This window comes from Xiphophorus couchianus, chromosome 1 (genome assembly GCF_001444195.1).
Source record: "Xiphophorus couchianus chromosome 1, X_couchianus-1.0, whole genome shotgun sequence".
Taxonomy (NCBI): Eukaryota; Metazoa; Chordata; class Actinopteri; order Cyprinodontiformes; family Poeciliidae; genus Xiphophorus; species Xiphophorus couchianus.
Window position 1 is genome coordinate 20,053,660 of NC_040228.1, and position 18,523 is coordinate 20,072,182.

Genomic DNA, 18,523 nt, shown 5'->3' on the forward strand with positions numbered 1-18,523 from the left:
TAATGCAGGCGCTGCTTTTCTGCCGAAGATAAAACATCGTTTACGAAGACTAAGTTAACTTGTTACCGTTTCAGAACGAGTATATTAGCTTATATGGTTGTATGTTTTTAATGTCTTCATACTTCTTATATAATCTGTTGCAGCTCTTCTAGGCTTCGTACTAAGATAGAACTGATTTCCAACTTCAGAGTGTTGTTGCAAAATTTCTCTAAGCATGAAAGTTTGTTCAAATCCACATCAATAAAGTCTGCATGTTATTAAATTAGACTCTTCTCTCTTCCCTTAAAGCGTCACCACAGCGAACAGCTCATGTGTCTGTTTAGTACTGTCTTCTGCATCCTCTATCCAAGGTGTCTAACCTGCAGATGGCTCCTTACAATGGCTCTGAACTGAAGCTAAAAATGACAAAGAGTCAACTTAATGCTTTTAAGTACAGATATAACAAATGCGGCTTTTAGCAGATTTTCAGGTTTTTCCTTGAATAATTTCATTGAAATTTCACAACATATTGCCACTAAAAGTACCAATATTTTACTTGTGTTCCAATTTTCTTGTCATTAGGTTAAAAGCAATGTGCTCTTTCATAAATATCAACATCCCATGGAAGAAGATGTATCCATCCTATTTTTGCAAAACGTAAAAATAGAAATAAAATGGTGGTATGTACATATCATTCATGATAAATAGTAGTTTCAAATACTTCCTAACAGGGTAAGTACCCAGTTAAGATACTTTTAACTATGAACCTAATTTGATGTTATTGATAAAAATGTGTGAATAGGCAAATATTTTTTTATCAGAAAAGTAAAATGTTTGGATACATAAAGCCTCCCCTTTTGCTTCATGTATTCATCATCAGTGTTGATGCAAAGCAGGCTTCAACTCTCCATATCACACTTCACACAAGAACTGCCAAAAGTCTTGGTATCAATATTTAAATACAAACTATTTAATGCAGCAAAGTCAACAAGAATGTACTAAAACTACATTTTATTACAAGGCAATGTATCATTTTTATTTCTTTATTCATTTAGGCAAAGCTTATTGAGACTTTAAGTCACTCAAACGCTAAACAATCAGAAGTCTAAAATATAATAATCTGGGCTTCCCAAAAACTTTAGTAATGTCACAGCATGTCAAAGTAATAAGAACATTTTAGCATTCAGCTAATATAAATAATTTTGCTAAATGGACTACCAAAATTTGTCTGATTTAATTTCTGTGAGAAAAATTATGTGTTCAGTATTATACAGTTTTAACTGTGTAATTACACTTAACATTACTTTGAGGTTAAAAGTCAATGTTGCATTTTAAAAGTAGCAATAATTGTTGTCCAGTGTTTAATAAAAGACCACATTACATATTTCAAAATTGTCAATTTAAACCACTATATTTTTAAACAAGGTTAACATACAGAATCTCCTACCAGCTCATGCCAAGTCACTCCACATTTGACTAATCTCAGACTTTATTTGTTCTAAACAGGCATTTAATGAAAACTGAATTGAAATGTTTTCCTGCTCACAGCTGAGGAGGCAGCGATCTCTTTGACAATAATGCATCCATGGATTTGAATCTTTGCATCCATTTTTCTCTCTGTCAGACCTTTAGCTCAAAGAGGATGAATCCATGGAAGCAAGGCAACCTGTAGTGAGTGTCTTCTGGTGTTGATGTACCATTCAAATAAATAAACAGGTAAAACAGGTTTGAGGGTGATAAAAGAAGAGCTGAGAAACACTTTTTTACCTTTTTTTAGACTGAGATTGTGAATATTCCCGATGACGGCCTCCAGCATGATGTGGACCCTGACATGGCAGCAGTTCAGGAGGCCAAAAGTGACATTTATTCAAGAAATTAGTTTTTGAAAACTGTTCAGTCTGATTATGTAACACTTGTTGAGGTGTTTTCCACTTCTTTTTTTTTTTTACTGTGATTCTGATGCAATAAAAGGATTGATTATGTGATCCCCTCAAAACTACATGTGTCACATTTTAAACAGCAAAGTGACATTGGTGAGACCACTGAGCTGGGCTGTTCATTAGGCAGTCTGGCCATGTATAAAGAATCTAAAGAGCAGATGTGACCTTTTTCAGAGCTGCCAACATGTCTGATGTGTGTCTGCCTGAGCGCATTCGTTAAATGTGAGGAGATTTCCCCCTGACCTGGCTGCTGTGCCATCACTGCCGAAAGAAACTGCATACACATTTCAGCAAAATCTCAAAAATAAGCAAACAAAACTCTATTGACATGGGTAACATAGAATTAATTATATGCTATGCCTTGTAAAAGTATTCACACACCAGGGACTTCACCTTTTGTCAAGCTGGTAGCACAAACTTTAATGTATTTCATTAAAATTTGATGATAGACAACAACATAAAGTAGTGCATAATTGTAAGTGGAAAGGAAGTACAATGATTTTCAATATTTGTTTCAAATAAAAATCTGAAAAATCTCTACATTTCTATTTAGCCTCCGTGAGTCAATTCTGCACAGAACCACTGTTTGTTGCCAGTACAGCTAACAGCTTTCAGGGTGCATTTCTCCCAGCTTTGCATAGGAAGGGAATGGAAGTTTTGTTTATTATTGCAAAAACCGCTGTTGCTAAGCTTTATTCAAGTTGGCTATAGGTCTGGACTTTGACTGGGCCATTCTAACACATGAAAATGCTTTGCTTAAGAAGCTCCTATTGTAGCACTGGCTGATGCCTTCACAGAGTAAGTGCTTTATTTTTATTCAGGTGACTCAGTTTGAATTATTCTGAATGCAACTGGGAGTATTTGATGTTATTGAAGGGTTTCTGACTAAAATGGATCAATGCTGAAAGATATAGATTTTTTTTATTTGTATATGTTCAAAGCCATCCATCATTATTTTCCTCATCACTGTAACAATGCAAAATGTGGAACTGTTCAAAAGACTTCGAAGATAATGAACTAACAGCAGTGTCTAAACTTACAGAATCCTTTCGTATTTTTCCCCTGCATGTAAGGTCTATTGCAAGTTTTTTTTTTTTAATTAAAGAGAAGAGAAAGACGTACAGTTAATCCTTTTAGCACTTCAGGCTTTTTTTTCTTTCATTTTTTCCTACAGAACAATAATATCTCAACTATAACAGACGAGATGTTCTGCAAAGGCGACACCAGCCACTACATACGATCCAACCTGGACCGTGTGAGGCTGAATGGGGACCCCATCAAGCTGTCGGGATACCCAAACAGTTTCTTTCTGTCGGCTGGTACAACTGACACATAAAAACGCACAATTTCACAGAGTGAATGAGGGATAAGGACGAATGACAGAATAAGAACAATCTGGCTGATTAGTTTTGAGATGCATTTTTATACTGTCATTACCTCAACCATACAATACCTCAAATTATAGATACAAATATTTTGTTCTGTTACTTTAGTATTATTTATTGTCACTTAAAACAGTCTTAATCTCAAACATATGATAATATTACACTAAGATTAACTTGTGTTGTTTTGTTTTTTTGACTCTGTATTTTCAGAGTAAAGCCTGTAAAACTTGCAAGCTGGAAGGGATTCCTCCAACATCTTTTTTCGTCCAGAGCGTCTCTATGCTTGCGATTTAATTGTGAAACCAGTGAGGGAGTTTGAGTCCAGCGGTGCGTCCTTAGGCGACTCTTGTGAAGTTTGACCATCATTCACTTGGCTCCGTGTTGATCTAGTACAAGGAGTACTAGATCAACTGCTGTCTGCTGTCTTCTGCTGGTACTGCCGCTCTGATTTTTTTCTTCTGTAGACATCGTCTGTTAAGAAAAAAAACAAACAATGGAGACATGAGAAATGAAGTGTTGCCTTCTTATGAATACAGTAAAACACTTAGCTGACTGATACTTGGCATCCTTACTTCCTAGGGTGTTTAATGTGGAACAGCAGGAAAAGAACACGTGATACTATTCATGTTCCACTTACATGACCCAGCTGCAGTGACAAACATACTTGTCACTGCAGCATATGTGGAATCTAATTTCATATTTGCTGCCTTTCTGGTACTTCCTATATTGATTAACCAGGATGTTTAATAGATAAAAATCTTTTTTTTTTTTTTTTACCTGCACATTTTCTGCAGGTAAAAACCTCAATATAAACAACAGAATAAAGGCAGTTTTACAGTCACCAGAATCTGAGGAATAAAAAATTTAGTCTTCTTCTTGTAGAAAAAAACCCCTACATTCCTCTCTATCTTGGAGAAGCTCAGAATACAAAAGGATAAAACACGGTTTCATTTTTTTAAATCAGCAGAGGCTTTTGAATCATGTTAGTTTTCCTGAAACCACATAAGTGAGAACCTCTGTACAAAATGACAAAAAAAACAATAACAGTGGTTCAGCCTTAACAGAGTTGGTTTAATAACTGGTTTATTGCTTTTCATCTTTTCATTTATTCTGTTCTCCCAGGCATAGGTGTAATCACAGGTGCAAAAACAGAAAAACTACTAAAATATTATTATTGACATACTTGGAATGAAGTTTATGTCCTAGGGAGGTAACATTTTACAAAACTGTAAGATATACAATATCTGTTGTATGTTCATATTGTTCAGACACAATCTGTAGAGCGGTTCTAATTAAATCCAGTTATAAGTAGCATTTGTTTGAGCTGTAATAGTCTATTAATCATTTTTTGGTAACCAATCCAAAATTAAGCTGTACAGAATTCACCTGCAGATAATTGTTATCTTGGCTGATTCAAGATTTTTCATGTTTTGCTTTTATAATAATTAAACAAAAACAAACAAACAAAAAAAACGTTCGTTTTTGAGGTGCTACACAAAATACGAGGATGTTCAATATTTTGTGACAAAGTTTTTTTGTAGGTGGGTGGATGGATATTGTTGCACCTACAAATTGGTCCATTGATTGATTCTCGCCAGTGATCAGGTAATCAAATTTTAAAATTAGGATTTTATTTTTTTCCATTGCACATATAAAAACTGAAAGTTCATACATTTTCAGTCTTTATACAGAGTAACCAGCAGCATGTTTTTTGATGCACTTTGTTTTGAGCTTGCTGAACGATGGGAAATATTAGTGATGCACTTCGAGAAGAATGTAGTTCTTAAAAGAAATCCACTTTTAAATTTAAGGCATGACGACTTATATAAAACCAAAATTAGGTCTTTTGTCCTACATAAAAAAAAAAACCACATGTAGAAGAAAATTAACACTAGACATCAATTTGAATACAGCATTCCCTCAGTAAAATGTGGTAGTGCCAGAATCATGCTTTGTGGATACATTTCATTAGCAAGGAATAGAAATCTAGATAGAGTTGAATCGAAGATGGATGAAGCTAAATACTGTAAGAAAGGCTGCACTTCACAGTAAATAACTGTAAATATACAGCCATAAACGTATAAATACTTCCGCAAGGAAGAGCAATATTGTGACTACAGTAAACACCACAAACCAATCAACCGTCTTAAAATACAAAGCTTTTATTTTGGTGATTACCTGTAATATGACAAGTGGGACAAGTTGTTATTTAAAGAAATCAAATTTTGAACTGCTAAGGCTAACACATGCTAATCTCCCATCAAGGTCAAACGTGCACAAGAAGCAGACGCGGACTTTGTGTTTACACTTACAGAAAGTTTCATGTCCTATCCTCACGTTGATCATGATCCACTCCATGACTCCTCCAATGCAGAAAAAGATAGGTAGGAACCTGTACGCCCCTAGTCGTTGTTTCCCAGGGACAATACTTAGCAAACCTTTCATGGTTTTACTTCTGTGAAACATCTCGGCGAACAAGCTTGTGTTTCTCTTCCTAAACACTCCTACAGCCGCGTTTTCATTAAAGCGGTTCAAAACGAAGAAGCAGAGAAAGCCACCTTTACTGCGTCCTTTACTGACGTTACGAGAGCAATGATGAGGTGCGCTCGTTTTAAGAGTCAGTTGAGATAGGCGGAGTGTGTTGCAAGCTACGGACACATCAGGGACGAACGGTGATGGAGTTTAAAACGAACGCACCATGCAGGAGTTTGCGACATCCGGGTGTGCTGCGCGTGCAAATGAATTATGAACTGATTCACGTCTCATTGGTAATCTAATGGACCTTTGCCCATTCTACGTAGTAGCGCGGCTACAACATGCGTGGCCGTCTCACAAACACACGCTTCCCGTTAACTAAGTACATCATAATGGCAGAACTGATACAACTTCTACACCTTGAAGCCTGTCTGCTACACAGACGGAGGGCGGATGTTACCGCTGGTGAGCTCTGAGGGAAGGTGGCGCTGTTGGAGCTGCTGCCATCCTTCACCACCGTTAAAGGCCAGCTCCAGAATAGAAACACCCAAACTAAGTACATAAAAAGGAGCTTTTATTAAAATTCATAAATTTTAAAATTCTTTAATAATAATCGTGTGTTTAAAGGTGACCCATTATGGACAGGTTAGGATAAGTTTATGGTTTATACAAAACATGTTCATTACTTTTTTTTTTTATCTTACTAGAGTTGAATGAAAATCATTAGATAATGAGAATTTAGTCTGATCAGTTCTGCATATTTTGAGCTCCTGTCAGAATCCAAGTTCTGTCACTTTAAATCCCAATAAGCTGCTTTTGGCCACGCCCCACAATTCAATGTTTACACTCACATGAAAATGGCTGCAAACTATGGGTCAGTTTTCACTCCAGGTCCTTACGAGGGAGTCGACAGTTTCTTTGAAACCAAAAGCAACCAGATGGTCAGTTATCAGATTAAGCTCTAACAAGAGAACATCTAAAAATGAGGAACGTCTCAGCAGAGTAAATATTTGAACTGACAACAGATATTGAGTTTTTCCACCAATAAAACAATGTCATGATAGCAGCTCACCGCGGCTGGGTAGTGTCCGTCTCTAGGCAACCGTGACGTTCAGCGTCGGTCCGTAGCGTTCAGGGGTCCTTTAGCTCCCGCCACGACAATGTAGCTGACCTTAATATTTCCTGTTTTATTTTGGCCATTATTGTTAAACTTAGTGTTGATGTTTGTATTATAGGCGTGTCTATCGGACAGTTATGTATCGGTTCAATACGGGACGCACACTTAACGGCCAAATATGGGACGACTCCGTATTTTACTGGATGGGTGGCGATCCTACTCAGGGGTGCTGAGAAACAGTTTTAGGGTGCTAAAGCACACCTAAAACAGGGCTAAAATCGCCACTGACAAACATTAAATATTTTTCCTTTTTTAAAAAAATCTAATGTAATATTCTAATTTGAGGAACAAGATGTTATATTTCCGAATTTTTCGTCCAAATTCGGAAAAATAAATTCGAAACTAATCAGTGTAATAAATGCATATTCACTTTCCTCTTGCTTTTTATCCCAAACATGGAAAACATTTTGCATTTAGACACACTTGACATCTATTTTGAGGTCAAATATATAACACAGATTGACACCAAAACAATAAAAAGCAACTTATATTTTACTTAGAAATCATACTGAAACAAGGCATTATTTTCATCCAATGAAAGAAGAAAAAACATTTTTAAAACTGGTTGCACCCTTTTATGAGTTGCAACTCAAGATGTCATTGATAAGGGAAAAATCTTAACAATAGAGCTAAATGATTAAAATGAAATACACAAACTGGTTTATTTTTGGCAGGAACAATCAAACACATAACTGTTGACATTATGACAGAGTATCATAAAATGCACACAGCAGATACATAAATTATACATACACAAGACACATGCATCAACTATGAAGGGGCCTAATAGTACCGTACAGGGGATCTAAGAGACTAAGTCTAATTTTACTCACCAGACATCTACTGGACAAAACATACAAGTAGAGAAATTAATTAGTACACTCCACAATCAGCAGAGGGAAAAATGTTTACTTTTTTGCTAAAGAGAACGTTTTCCAAAAAAAAAAAATTTTTTTTAAACTTGTTCCTACAAATTGAGGTTTTAACTAAATTAGTGTTACAATCAAAGATTTGCTACCAAACTCAGGCAATGTGTCTCAAATACCTGCATCACTTTTATTACTTGCTCATTTTCAATTCTGGTCAAAATTACGTTTTTGCATCATTAGACATGTGGAAAACACGTTTGATGTTTTGTAGACTCCAAATACTCCAAGAAAATCTACATGCGGGTTGAGCTCAAGAAATATTTTCCTTAAATAGTTTCACAAATCATAAATTTATATTTTTAATTTACTTTTGCTGCATGGACCTTGCTATTAAGCTCAAGCCTTCTCTCATATAGGGCGAAACATAAAAAACAGCAGTACATCATTAAAACAGAGGACGATTTCTTTTTTTGCTTAATAATGATTTATGTAATACAAAGACAAGTCTCACTGTAACGTCCCAGCAACAACTGCTGTGCCATAAGTCAGTCTTCGACTTTGTGAGCTGGTCTACAGAAAGTCCAGTGATGCTCCACGGTGTTCTCGTTGGCACGCTCACTCATGTGGTGCACCCTCGTGTTCCGAATAGTGAAGCCTTGTTTCATTATGTAGTCCATGAGGTGAACTCTTAAAGACACCTCTTGATGATAGTCACATGGTCCGAAGGTGAAAGACACCTGGCAGTCTCTGGTGTCCATCATGTGTTTGTTCCACTTGGTAAAGTTGTTGGAAATGCCCTCTAGCAGGGCGTGAACCTTTGTTGTTATGGTCAGCTGTGTAATAATTACCGCAACAGGGTTTGAGTATTTCGACAGTTTTCGAGTGCTAGAGAGCTCCACCACCTGCTCAAAGATATCTGGGGGGTACAGTGGCTTGGGGTCACTAAGGCACTGGATCAAAGGTTCAATCTGGTAGAAGTCTGCCTCCTTCCTCAGCAGGTCTGTTTCTGTGAAATCCACAGGAAGGGTAAGCTCGGACGTCCGCAAGAAGTTCAGGATGTATCGGAAAAGGGTTCCATCGCGGTCGATGAAATAATTCCCGTGGGAATCACGAGTTGTGGGGAAGTCTCCCCGGAACATGGCACCGAGCATGGAGTCTGGATAACGCTGGAGGGTGGATAGACTGGTGGTGTAAAGGTGGCCTCCCACGTTCAGGGTAACAGGAGTAGTCATCTGTCAGGAAAAATACACACTAACTGCAATTTTGACAGTTTTTAACACCGAAAAAATGGACTTCATTCAACTCTTACCCTATGGCCCCAGTCTCCATTATCCATTTGTAGACTAATACCCACAAGGTCCGAACCAAAACAGAGAAGGGATTAAAGTTGGTTCACTTTAACTTTACCTGTGGGAAAACAAGAAGAATGTGAGGCCCAAAACAAATAGACTAGCAGGTCAAGTTAGAGATGGTCTTTAGAATTCAATCAAATTGTGTTTTTCACAATGCAAGTATGTTAAATTACATTATTAGCTTTGTAGTTCAGAGCTGGTTCACTTTTTGTGCTGAGCTAAAGCAGGAATTGAGAAAAGTGGAGCTAGCCCAAGTTGTTCCCAGGCCAACCTAAAAAGACAGACCCTGCCGCATCTTCTAGGTCTTCCTGGAGCACTTCACCGGGGAGGCATCCTAAACAGTTGCCCGAACCATCTTAACTGGCTCCTCTTTACGTGGAGAAGCAGCAGCTCTACTTTGAGTCCCTCCCAGATGACTCCTAAATTGCTCCCCAAGTGGAAGAGTTTATATTATATCTGATTACACATATCTGGAAGTGAGAGGGCCTTTGGTAAATAGGTGCTACATAAATTAACTGATTTTTTTTTAAAAATCAGTTAATTTTTAAATTAAAAAAATATCCTTTATAAGAAAAATGTGTCTCGATTAAGAATAGTACGTAAACATCAAAATATGGAGACATGTTTTCAAAATGCTATGATATAACACTGACTGAGGACAAATATCATGAACAATTCTTAATAAATCTTTAAAGATTCATTAAAAAATAGTTAATGAATCTTAACTATTCATTAGTTACAAATAGTTAAGATCTGGTGTTGTAAATGTTAATAACACCAAAAGTGTTTGTAAAATCATCATAATGAAATAATCTCACATGGCTTACCCTGCCAGATGTATTGCAAAACTTTCTCTGCAGTACTGAGCAGTAATGCTGATGTGGCTAAAGCAGGTCAGGAGAGAGCACATGAAGGTGGAACCCAGCACTGCCTTCAGCATCAACCCCTTTTATAAATCTCTTTTCAACCAAAGATCCAAAGATTCAGTTATTTAATTTTAGTTGCATGAAACTAGTGTTGAGACTGAAGGAAAATCTAAGTGCCACATTTAACAAGGCAGCTCGATATGATGCAAACCTTTATACTATTCTCCGTGTGAGCATGTGTACAAGTCAGCAGAAAGCATAGTCTTACGACCATGATAATCTGGGTAGGCAGCATATTATTTGGTGCAGTATCGTAATACATTTGAGTCTTAACGTATAAAGCTACACACTAGAATTTTTTATGCATTTGCTGGAACGAAAATTTCAAAAGCTTGGAATAAGCTTTTAGGTAGCAATAAGTATCTCTATCAGTGTGTTTTAATTTTTAATTCTAAATCTGTACAAATCAATCGTTCATTTCGCTTTTGTCTGGCCATCAAAAAAATACGAAAACACAACCGAACATATTAAACCCAACCCTTGCTAGCCTAGCTCACTGCTAGTTTTTAGCTAACAAGCTAACAAAGCTAGCAACCCATTAAACTAGCCGCTGTTACAACTGAGCTCAACAACTGGATCAGAACCAAACTAACTGCGGATATAAACGGACCGCAATGAAGCACAGCCTTACCAGGTCAACTTTAGCGATTGGTAATATTTTTTTCTCAACCAATAAAAGCAGATCGGGGTAAGATTTTAACCGAAGATACAGGCGGTCACTGATGATGCTGCACTGGGGCAGCTGTGGTCGACTCCAGGATGCAGCCAAGGCGGGTGAAAGAGGGGAGGAGGTCCCGCTGAACCTACAGCCACATCTTAAAAACACAGCACTGGAAGGGTTACAGGCGAGACGAGCGGAAAGAGACACCCATCACGTAGATTTGGATAGCACTTCCGTTTCTGCACAGCCAAAGAAGACACGAAACTGCATAACTGAGACGCCAAACGACTATTTGATTAGGTGCAGACAGGCGAAATCCCGAGTTTGGAGGTCCTACACCAAGCAGAAGATTTTCCTATGACTTTATTCACAGAATGTACAATAGTGGATATCAGGCTTAAATCGCTTCACAAAACTGAGTTTAACTGAAATAGGTGAGAGTGAAATAGGATGTGCTATTATACACATATGTCAGTTTATCAGTAATAATATAAAAAACATTATCAAAAAACAAACTTACATTTAAAAAATTTTAAATATCAGTTTTGATATTTCTTATAGTGAGATTTTTTTTTCCATTTGTGAGCAGGAAATGTATTCTTTGAAAGTTAGGGTAAATCTTGCCAGAAACATCCGGGCACACCAGCAAAAGCTTAACAATATCCAAAACCTACTGACAACAAGTTTAAGTAATTTATAAAATGCAGTTCCTTAAAACAATAAACATCTCTACATTGTAATTCTTGCCTTTTGGGCCACGTGTTGAAGTCTTTATAAAACTGTGACACAGTAATGGAAACATTAAATATTCAAGAAGACTTCTTTGTGCCACTCTTTGCAGTTTGCTGCAGGATAATAAACTCCAGAATAAGTTTGGCTGTCCGACACGGCTTCTCCATCACCACAGAGTGACCACAGTTGTCCAGCAAGTCCACCCTGCATCCAGGCACCAACTCAGCAATGACTGTAGCTCCAGAGACATCCACCACCTGGACATATATACAAGACTTTCATATATTCTTCACACTTTTTCACTGTGATTTCAGAAGGGAAACTTGTGGCACAATCTTTAAAAGCTTACAGGTTTGACAGCACATGCACCTTATGTGTCTAAAGAGATTTTGCAAAATGATCAAACATCATACTTACCTGATCTTGTTTGCCCCAAATCACTTGTAAAGGTGAGGTTATGAGATGCAAATGCTCCTGTAAGGCATATCTTGATTTCTCACCGATGATCTCCATAAAAACTAATAGAGAAAAGCCCTATTTTATTTGTTCAATATATTCATCATAGTAAGACATTTAAAAAACAAAAAAAACAATGAACTAACCTTCTTCATAAAACGCGTTGTGAGGTTCTCGCACATCAACCAGTCCCTGGAGAATCTAAACAAAAATGTAAGAAAGCCTTGAAAATCCTCAGAATGTGACAATCGTTTCATGGTCTGCACCCCTTATTAGTTTAGAGTTGAATTCACTTTTCATGACTGACCTGCTGAGGAATTTTAAAGCGAACATGAGAACAGAGTTTGAACATGTCCTCCATCTCGTCTGGTGTAGTTGGGATCAACGGGATGTTCAGTGTGAAGTTGCTTTGTTCCAGATCTTGAAGGTGATTGTCAAATTTGGTCTCACATGGATGTCTGATTCCTGAAAGACGTACCCAGAGTCTTACTGATTAGAAACATGCCTTTTCACATTTGGTAACATTATAACCGCAAAGTTTGAGTGTATTTTTCTCTGATCGGATGTGATAAAGCAACATAGTGCACTATTTTAAGGTGGATGGGAAGTGATGTGTGGTTTCCAAATTTACAAAGAAAAGCCAAATATAGTAAAAATTTTTGAAAAGTTCTTGTTCAGACCTCTGTTCTAACATCTTGTTGAACCTTCTTTTGCTACAGTTATAGTTCTGAGTCATCTGGGATGTGCCTTTAAAATCTATGTGTATGGTCTGACATTTTTGTCCATTCTTTTTTAAAAAAAAATAGTCCAAACCCTGTCAGACTGTGAACATGTTTTTTCAAGTTTTCAACATGCTTTGACCTAAACCATTCCTTTGCCGCTCTGTTCTGCTCTGGCTGGATGTTTATGGTTGATTGAAATTTAACATCCACCCTGACCTCAAGACCTTTGCAGCCTTAAATGAGTTTTCTTCCAGAATTGCCCAGTATTTTTCTCTAAATACAGGGTGAATTAAAAAGGTATACCCACAGCATAATGCTTTGATCAGAGCACGTTTTTTCCCCCCTTATTCCTTCTTTATGGCTTGTGGCATGGGAAACATTTCATTCAAGAAGTCAATAAACTACCATAAAGACCAGATTTGTGAAGTGAGAAAAATGCTTATCCAGTCCACAGATTCTCCCATATTAGCTGTGGGTCTCTGGAGGTTTTCGAGAGTGACCATGATTGGTTTGCACGTCTCATAAGTTTTATATTTTATATTTTCAGAACAGGCACACGTTTTATAACCTTTACATTTCTCCACAACTTTCTCCCTGAGCTGCCTGTTGTGTTCCTTGGTGCTTGGTTGTCATGATGCTGTTTGTTTGCTGATGTAAAACACCTGCACTTATAACAAGGATAAAATCACACACATTAGGATATCTAAGTTACTTGCAAAGACAGTTGGTTGCAATCATAAAACTTTTTGAAATCCATGCATCATTTTCCTTCCAATTCATTTTCCTCCCTTTGTCTTGGTTTGTAATATACAATTCAAATAATTGTATATGAATTGAGGGTGTGGTTGTAACATGACAAAATGTGGGAAAGTTCAAGAATTGTGCAGTATAACTGACCATCGGGACAGATGAGAGTCATGCTGCAGATTTCCGAGGGATAGCAGGCTGCATAAACCCCAGCAACATTTCCCCCCATGGAGGTTCCCACCAGATGGAACGCTTTTCTGTTAAAGTGAATGCTTCCTACAAACTAAGAAGCATGAGAGATGTTAAAATATTTGGGGAACTAACAAATACTCTTATACAAGATATTTTGAAAGACCTTTCCTCAGAGTACCTGATGGATCCTTCTGACCTGCCCCTGAACGGAGTAATCCTCAGTGTTGGTGCGTGTCGTCCCCTCGTGGCCAGGCATGTCCACGCACACAATGTGCAGGTGCTTCGGTAAATACTGCAAAAGAGATGATGAGAAAGTAGAACAGCTAAAAACCCAGTTTTTCATTAATTGTGTGTACTTTCAGTGTTTAATTATTATGGCTTGTTCCATTAGTTTTTCTCAGTAATTTCTAGTTTGGCCAACCTTGACAACAGTCAGCCACATGTCTTTGTGAGCAGAGAAGCCGTGAAGCATCAGGATGGAGGGTCTCATCCCAGGTTTTCCTCTGTAGGAATAGCAGAAGCGATAACCTCCACAGTCTGCATAGCGAACCTGCAGGCCCAAAGTCCTTCTCCAGTACCTTAACACAAGCACAAATATTGGATGGGAAAATTACTTGGAGCTCTTTGGAAGATGCCTACCCACTGCAGTTTTATCTATTTATAATGACAAGTTTTAGAGGAGAAACTCGGATCAGGAGATCTTCTATCAATGACGGGAGTTGGCAAAATCTTTAGTTTTTACTTACACATTTTTATCATCAGTGAGTACATGTCTTTTCAGATTCTAAAAAAAAAATGCAGATGTTTTAGTGGGTAAACTGCAGTATGACAGCTGCAACTGAGAATAGGAACTTTGCATCCTTTGTGAGGGAGTGCACTGAATTTTATCTTCTCCTAAGATGTAGATACATTTCTGTATTTCCAGGGCGCTAATCATACAAGAACCACCACTGGTCCTTTGTGGTGTGTTCTTCTCATAAACACTATCTTGCAGTGTTGTCTTTACATGCTGTTTTCTTTTGTGGTTCCTCAATTCACAGTTTACTGTCAGAGCAGAATTATTCCCCTCATTTACGGGTTGGTGAAGACTTATCTCAGAAGAGATCTTGAAATAGATCTTATCTATAATCCTGGACAGCTATAAAGTAGTGAACAACTCCTGTTTCATAAAGATAACGAGACATTCATTGATACATCAGTGAAGCGTCTCCTCGGATATTAATACACACACTTTTTTCCCTGTTTACATGCTGCATCTGGACTATCAATTACAAAGGCCTATCAGATTTTTAATGACAATGTAATGTAATGTAGCTTGGAAAGTTCTCAGATTCTTCATATTGACTAGAATAGAGTAATATGCCAATAATGTTACAAAAAATTAAATTAAACTTAAAGGATGGGTGAGTGAGACATTTACAACACTGGCACCCATTATTCAATTCAGTTCAGAAATACTTTATTGATCCCAAAGGGAAATTAAATTCAGTGTTACTGATGTTATATCGTCATGCATAGCAAGCTACTTTACCAGTAATACACTTTAATGAGTACAGATGGCCAAAGAAGGAAGGAAGCCAGAAAAGCCAGGATGGGAATAGCCAGTGTTGCTCCAGCAATGAAGAACAGGTTCACTACATCCAGTTCAGCTGCCATGGCTGCCCTAAAAATCCAGAAAACTGACGGAAAGGGACCATGTTTAATAAACACAGAGGAAATGGTCTATTCTGTATCATGCATTTTCCAAAAGGCAACAGACTTACTTTTCATGAAATTTCTTGCTCTTTTTCCTCTGTCACATGAAAGCACATGGAAAAACTTGTTACGGTCCTACTGCTGTCTTAGGTCTAAAACGTCTGTGACTGGAGTTTCAAATAAAATGTCACAGAGCAGCATGCTGTTAGTTTTGTCAGATTATGTTTGCTCTGGTGAAACTCATTGATTATCACTCATCATTAGGGGAAACAAGGCCACAACACGATTCGGTCAATCTTTTAAAGTGAAAGCACCGCCTCCAGTTTGCCTCTGTCTGACCACAGGAATTGTAAAGTATATGTTGACGATTAAAATTTAAATAAACCTGCATTAAAGGCTTTTCAAAGGGATGTTGTACTTCATTTCTATGGATATCAGTCAAAATATATTTATATGGGATATGTAAAATCACATTTCCATTGATAAGAATACAAAAAATAGCAAAAAGCAATGTAAATACAATACAGTATAACCAAAATTAAATAAATTAATCCAACTGACTTAGTTTTCAGAACCTAACATATGTTAGCATTATGTTTTACCTATTATATAGTGTAATTAAAAAAAAATCCAACAGGAAAATGTGTTGCCATTATGAATATTTTTTTTTTTTACTAAATAATCTAATCTTCAAAGGAAAGCTGAAGGACATTACATTATTATTAGCCTGATGCTACATAACAGTTTAAACAGAATTTCATAAGTCATAGTTTTATTTAAAAACAAAACAACTAATTTGTACATTTAAAAAAATAATGTACAAATTATTTTTTGACCTGAGAAACGTAGCTCAAGCACTTTGTGGTCAGTTTTGAAAATCAGTTTAGTAATTCATTCTGAAGTCCAATATTTACCACTGGGTGTCATGATCGAGGCAGACTGAAACGTGGCCCTGTGTATCTGCAGTAGACGGGTTTGATGGCTTCTTGCACAGAGAGGCACTGAAGATGATGCAGCATTTCTTCTGCTTCGGGCGGTTGATCATCTGAGAGGAGCCTTGGCAGACATTTGATGCATCTGTAGACTTTATTTCAGATTTTCCAACAGACGATGTTGATATGGTATGAAGGGTTTCTTTGAAGGGAAAAGTACAACAAATCGCTGCTGAGCTGATGATGACTCAACAGAGGAGGCCGGATCAGTAGAAATTGCTCGTCATCGCATCCGCCATATTGTGAGTGGCAAGTTCACTTTGGAGTCCAATACTGGTGTTGTTGCAATACAAGATAATAGAAAATACACACTAAAATGTATGTTCACCTAATATTGATGAGTCATTTACATATACAATAAAATATGTTCTTTCAGAACTAAAATGGTGCTCTTTAAATAAAATTTAGAAGTCAGAAAAACAAACAAAATCACCTCAAAATCTAATTTAAACTTGACTTAATTTACTCTTGAGAATGTATCACCCCACTATGTATCACTGAATCATTTACTCAATGAAGTGTTAGTTATAAAACGTAAAAACGTTTAGTTCAATTAATTAGATTTTCCAGAAAGAATTATTGATAAAACCCTTTTTAGTTATTTTAATGTCAACACATATGAATGATCACATTTTCTTAATATTTGTTCAAACATAATGTAAAATTACTAAACACATTATGAAGGCAGGTTCTTCTCAAATCTCAAGACAGATTTTTATTCATATTTTAAACCTTCCACAAGTTTTTGTTTTTTCTATGATAACCCTCAGGATGAGATATATAATATTTAGAATATTGTGTATTTTATCATTAAAATGGCTGAATTCCATTCCAACACACAAGATCCTATGTTTTGTTGTTATTCTTCTATTTGAGAGATTATTTTAATTGCTGTGACTGATAAGAGCGGGCAGAAATGCAAAGCAGTGTCGAACTGTCACTCTACTACAGATGACCTACATACAAAGTAGAGCAGAAGAAATGAGACATGTTAACTGTGCAGAGGGGCTCGCTTTGTGCAGGAACGCTTCTTATATTTTGGTCTATATAGGACGAAGGGTGCTGGCCTAAATCTACAAGTCGCATCCACTGTTGTGTCTATATTCTCATAAACACATTGTGCTGCTTGTCATGTTGTATCCTGAGAGGGATTTGTGCCTTTCAGGATACAACAGAAAGCCAACAGAACAGAAATGTCAGGGCCAACGCAAGCAAAACTTCCAATTAGCCAACATAATGTTGGGAAATATGCTGTGTCCTCCCTCACACAGGAAAAGGCAAAGGGTCAAACTGCCTGCCTGAAGGGAGGGACAGCTCTGACTGGTCATAAGCTGTTGACAGAAAGGTCAGCTCCGCCAAGGTTGGATTAGTGGATAGACTGGGAATGTTAGTCATCAGGAATGACCAGTAACATTTGCTGGAAGATTAACCACACAGCTAGAAATAAAAAGTGGGAGGGGAGATTTCTACATCTGTCCACACAGCTTTCACACAGAGTCAGATGATCAGAATATTCTTGTGCCACACACTAACTCCCTTAAAGAGATAAACCAGCGATTCATCCACTTCCATGAAAGGCGGGAATTCACACAGCCTGAAAACTAAGGTTCTGAGATCAATTTGCTTTGGGTGAATATTTCAGAGTATTCTTCTGTTCAGATTTACTTATGGGGTTCCATGGACAATTAATTTGCACTATGGAACTGTAATAAGGCTCATTAACACATTATTAAACACTAGTTAAAATTCTTTATTGTGGATCTAGAAATGCTAACCTCTGACATTAAACACTGGAAAGGGTTTTTACCAAATCTGTTAAAAGTAGTAACTGTGAATGCTGCTAATTAGTGAAAGGGAACAATGGTATGCTAAATGGCAGTGAATTAAGAAAGGGATATAATGCCTAATTAAAAATAGACACTCAATGGATGCTGGACTTCTTTGGTCATTGGCTGAAATGACCAAAGAAGTAATTTATTGACTTCTTAGGTCAAAATTACTTCCTTGATAATTTCAGCCAATGACCAAAGAAGGATCTTTTATTCAAATGTGACTTTTAAGATTAGCATCAATAGCCAGTTTGCATCCATCCTTTTATTTAAAGGCCTTATTTAAGAACTTTAGAGAACGAAGAGTGTTACAAAGACCAAGGAACTGAGAGGACAGGTCAGGTGAAAGTTATGAGGAATTTTAAAGGAGGACAAAGTTATAAAACAAGATCCA

General features: G+C 37.1%; 3 protein-coding genes across 3 annotated transcripts; all 3 read right to left on the reverse strand.

The window, feature by feature from the left end:
* Nucleotides 1-2,313: 2,313 nt before the first annotated feature.
* Nucleotides 2,314-6,049, reverse strand: uqcc5 (ubiquinol-cytochrome c reductase complex assembly factor 5). Its single transcript, XM_028019626.1, has 2 exons — nucleotides 5,617-6,049; nucleotides 2,314-3,775 (listed from the first exon to the last, which is right to left on the reverse strand). Exons 1-2 carry the CDS (start codon nucleotides 5,768-5,770, stop codon nucleotides 3,711-3,713), a joined length of 219 nt encoding a protein of 72 aa, XP_027875427.1. The 5' UTR covers nucleotides 5,771-6,049; the 3' UTR covers nucleotides 2,314-3,710.
* Nucleotides 6,050-7,430: 1,381 nt separating this feature from the next.
* On the reverse strand, nucleotides 7,431-10,954 carry kctd6b (potassium channel tetramerization domain containing 6b). Its single transcript, XM_028019617.1, has 3 exons — nucleotides 10,735-10,954; nucleotides 9,135-9,232; nucleotides 7,431-9,057 (listed from the first exon to the last, which is right to left on the reverse strand). The coding sequence occupies exons 2-3, from the start codon at nucleotides 9,159-9,161 to the stop codon at nucleotides 8,371-8,373; spliced, it is 714 nt and encodes a 237-aa protein (XP_027875418.1). The 5' UTR covers nucleotides 9,162-9,232; nucleotides 10,735-10,954; the 3' UTR covers nucleotides 7,431-8,370.
* Nucleotides 10,955-11,017: 63 nt separating this feature from the next.
* abhd6b (abhydrolase domain containing 6, acylglycerol lipase b) lies at nucleotides 11,018-16,683 on the reverse strand. Its single transcript, XM_028019604.1, has 9 exons — nucleotides 15,377-16,683; nucleotides 15,145-15,292; nucleotides 14,035-14,191; nucleotides 13,792-13,905; nucleotides 13,572-13,704; nucleotides 12,260-12,417; nucleotides 12,099-12,153; nucleotides 11,914-12,014; nucleotides 11,018-11,753 (listed from the first exon to the last, which is right to left on the reverse strand). The coding sequence occupies exons 1-9, from the start codon at nucleotides 15,381-15,383 to the stop codon at nucleotides 11,574-11,576; spliced, it is 1,053 nt and encodes a 350-aa protein (XP_027875405.1). The 5' UTR covers nucleotides 15,384-16,683; the 3' UTR covers nucleotides 11,018-11,573.
* Nucleotides 16,684-18,523: the final 1,840 nt, after the last annotated feature.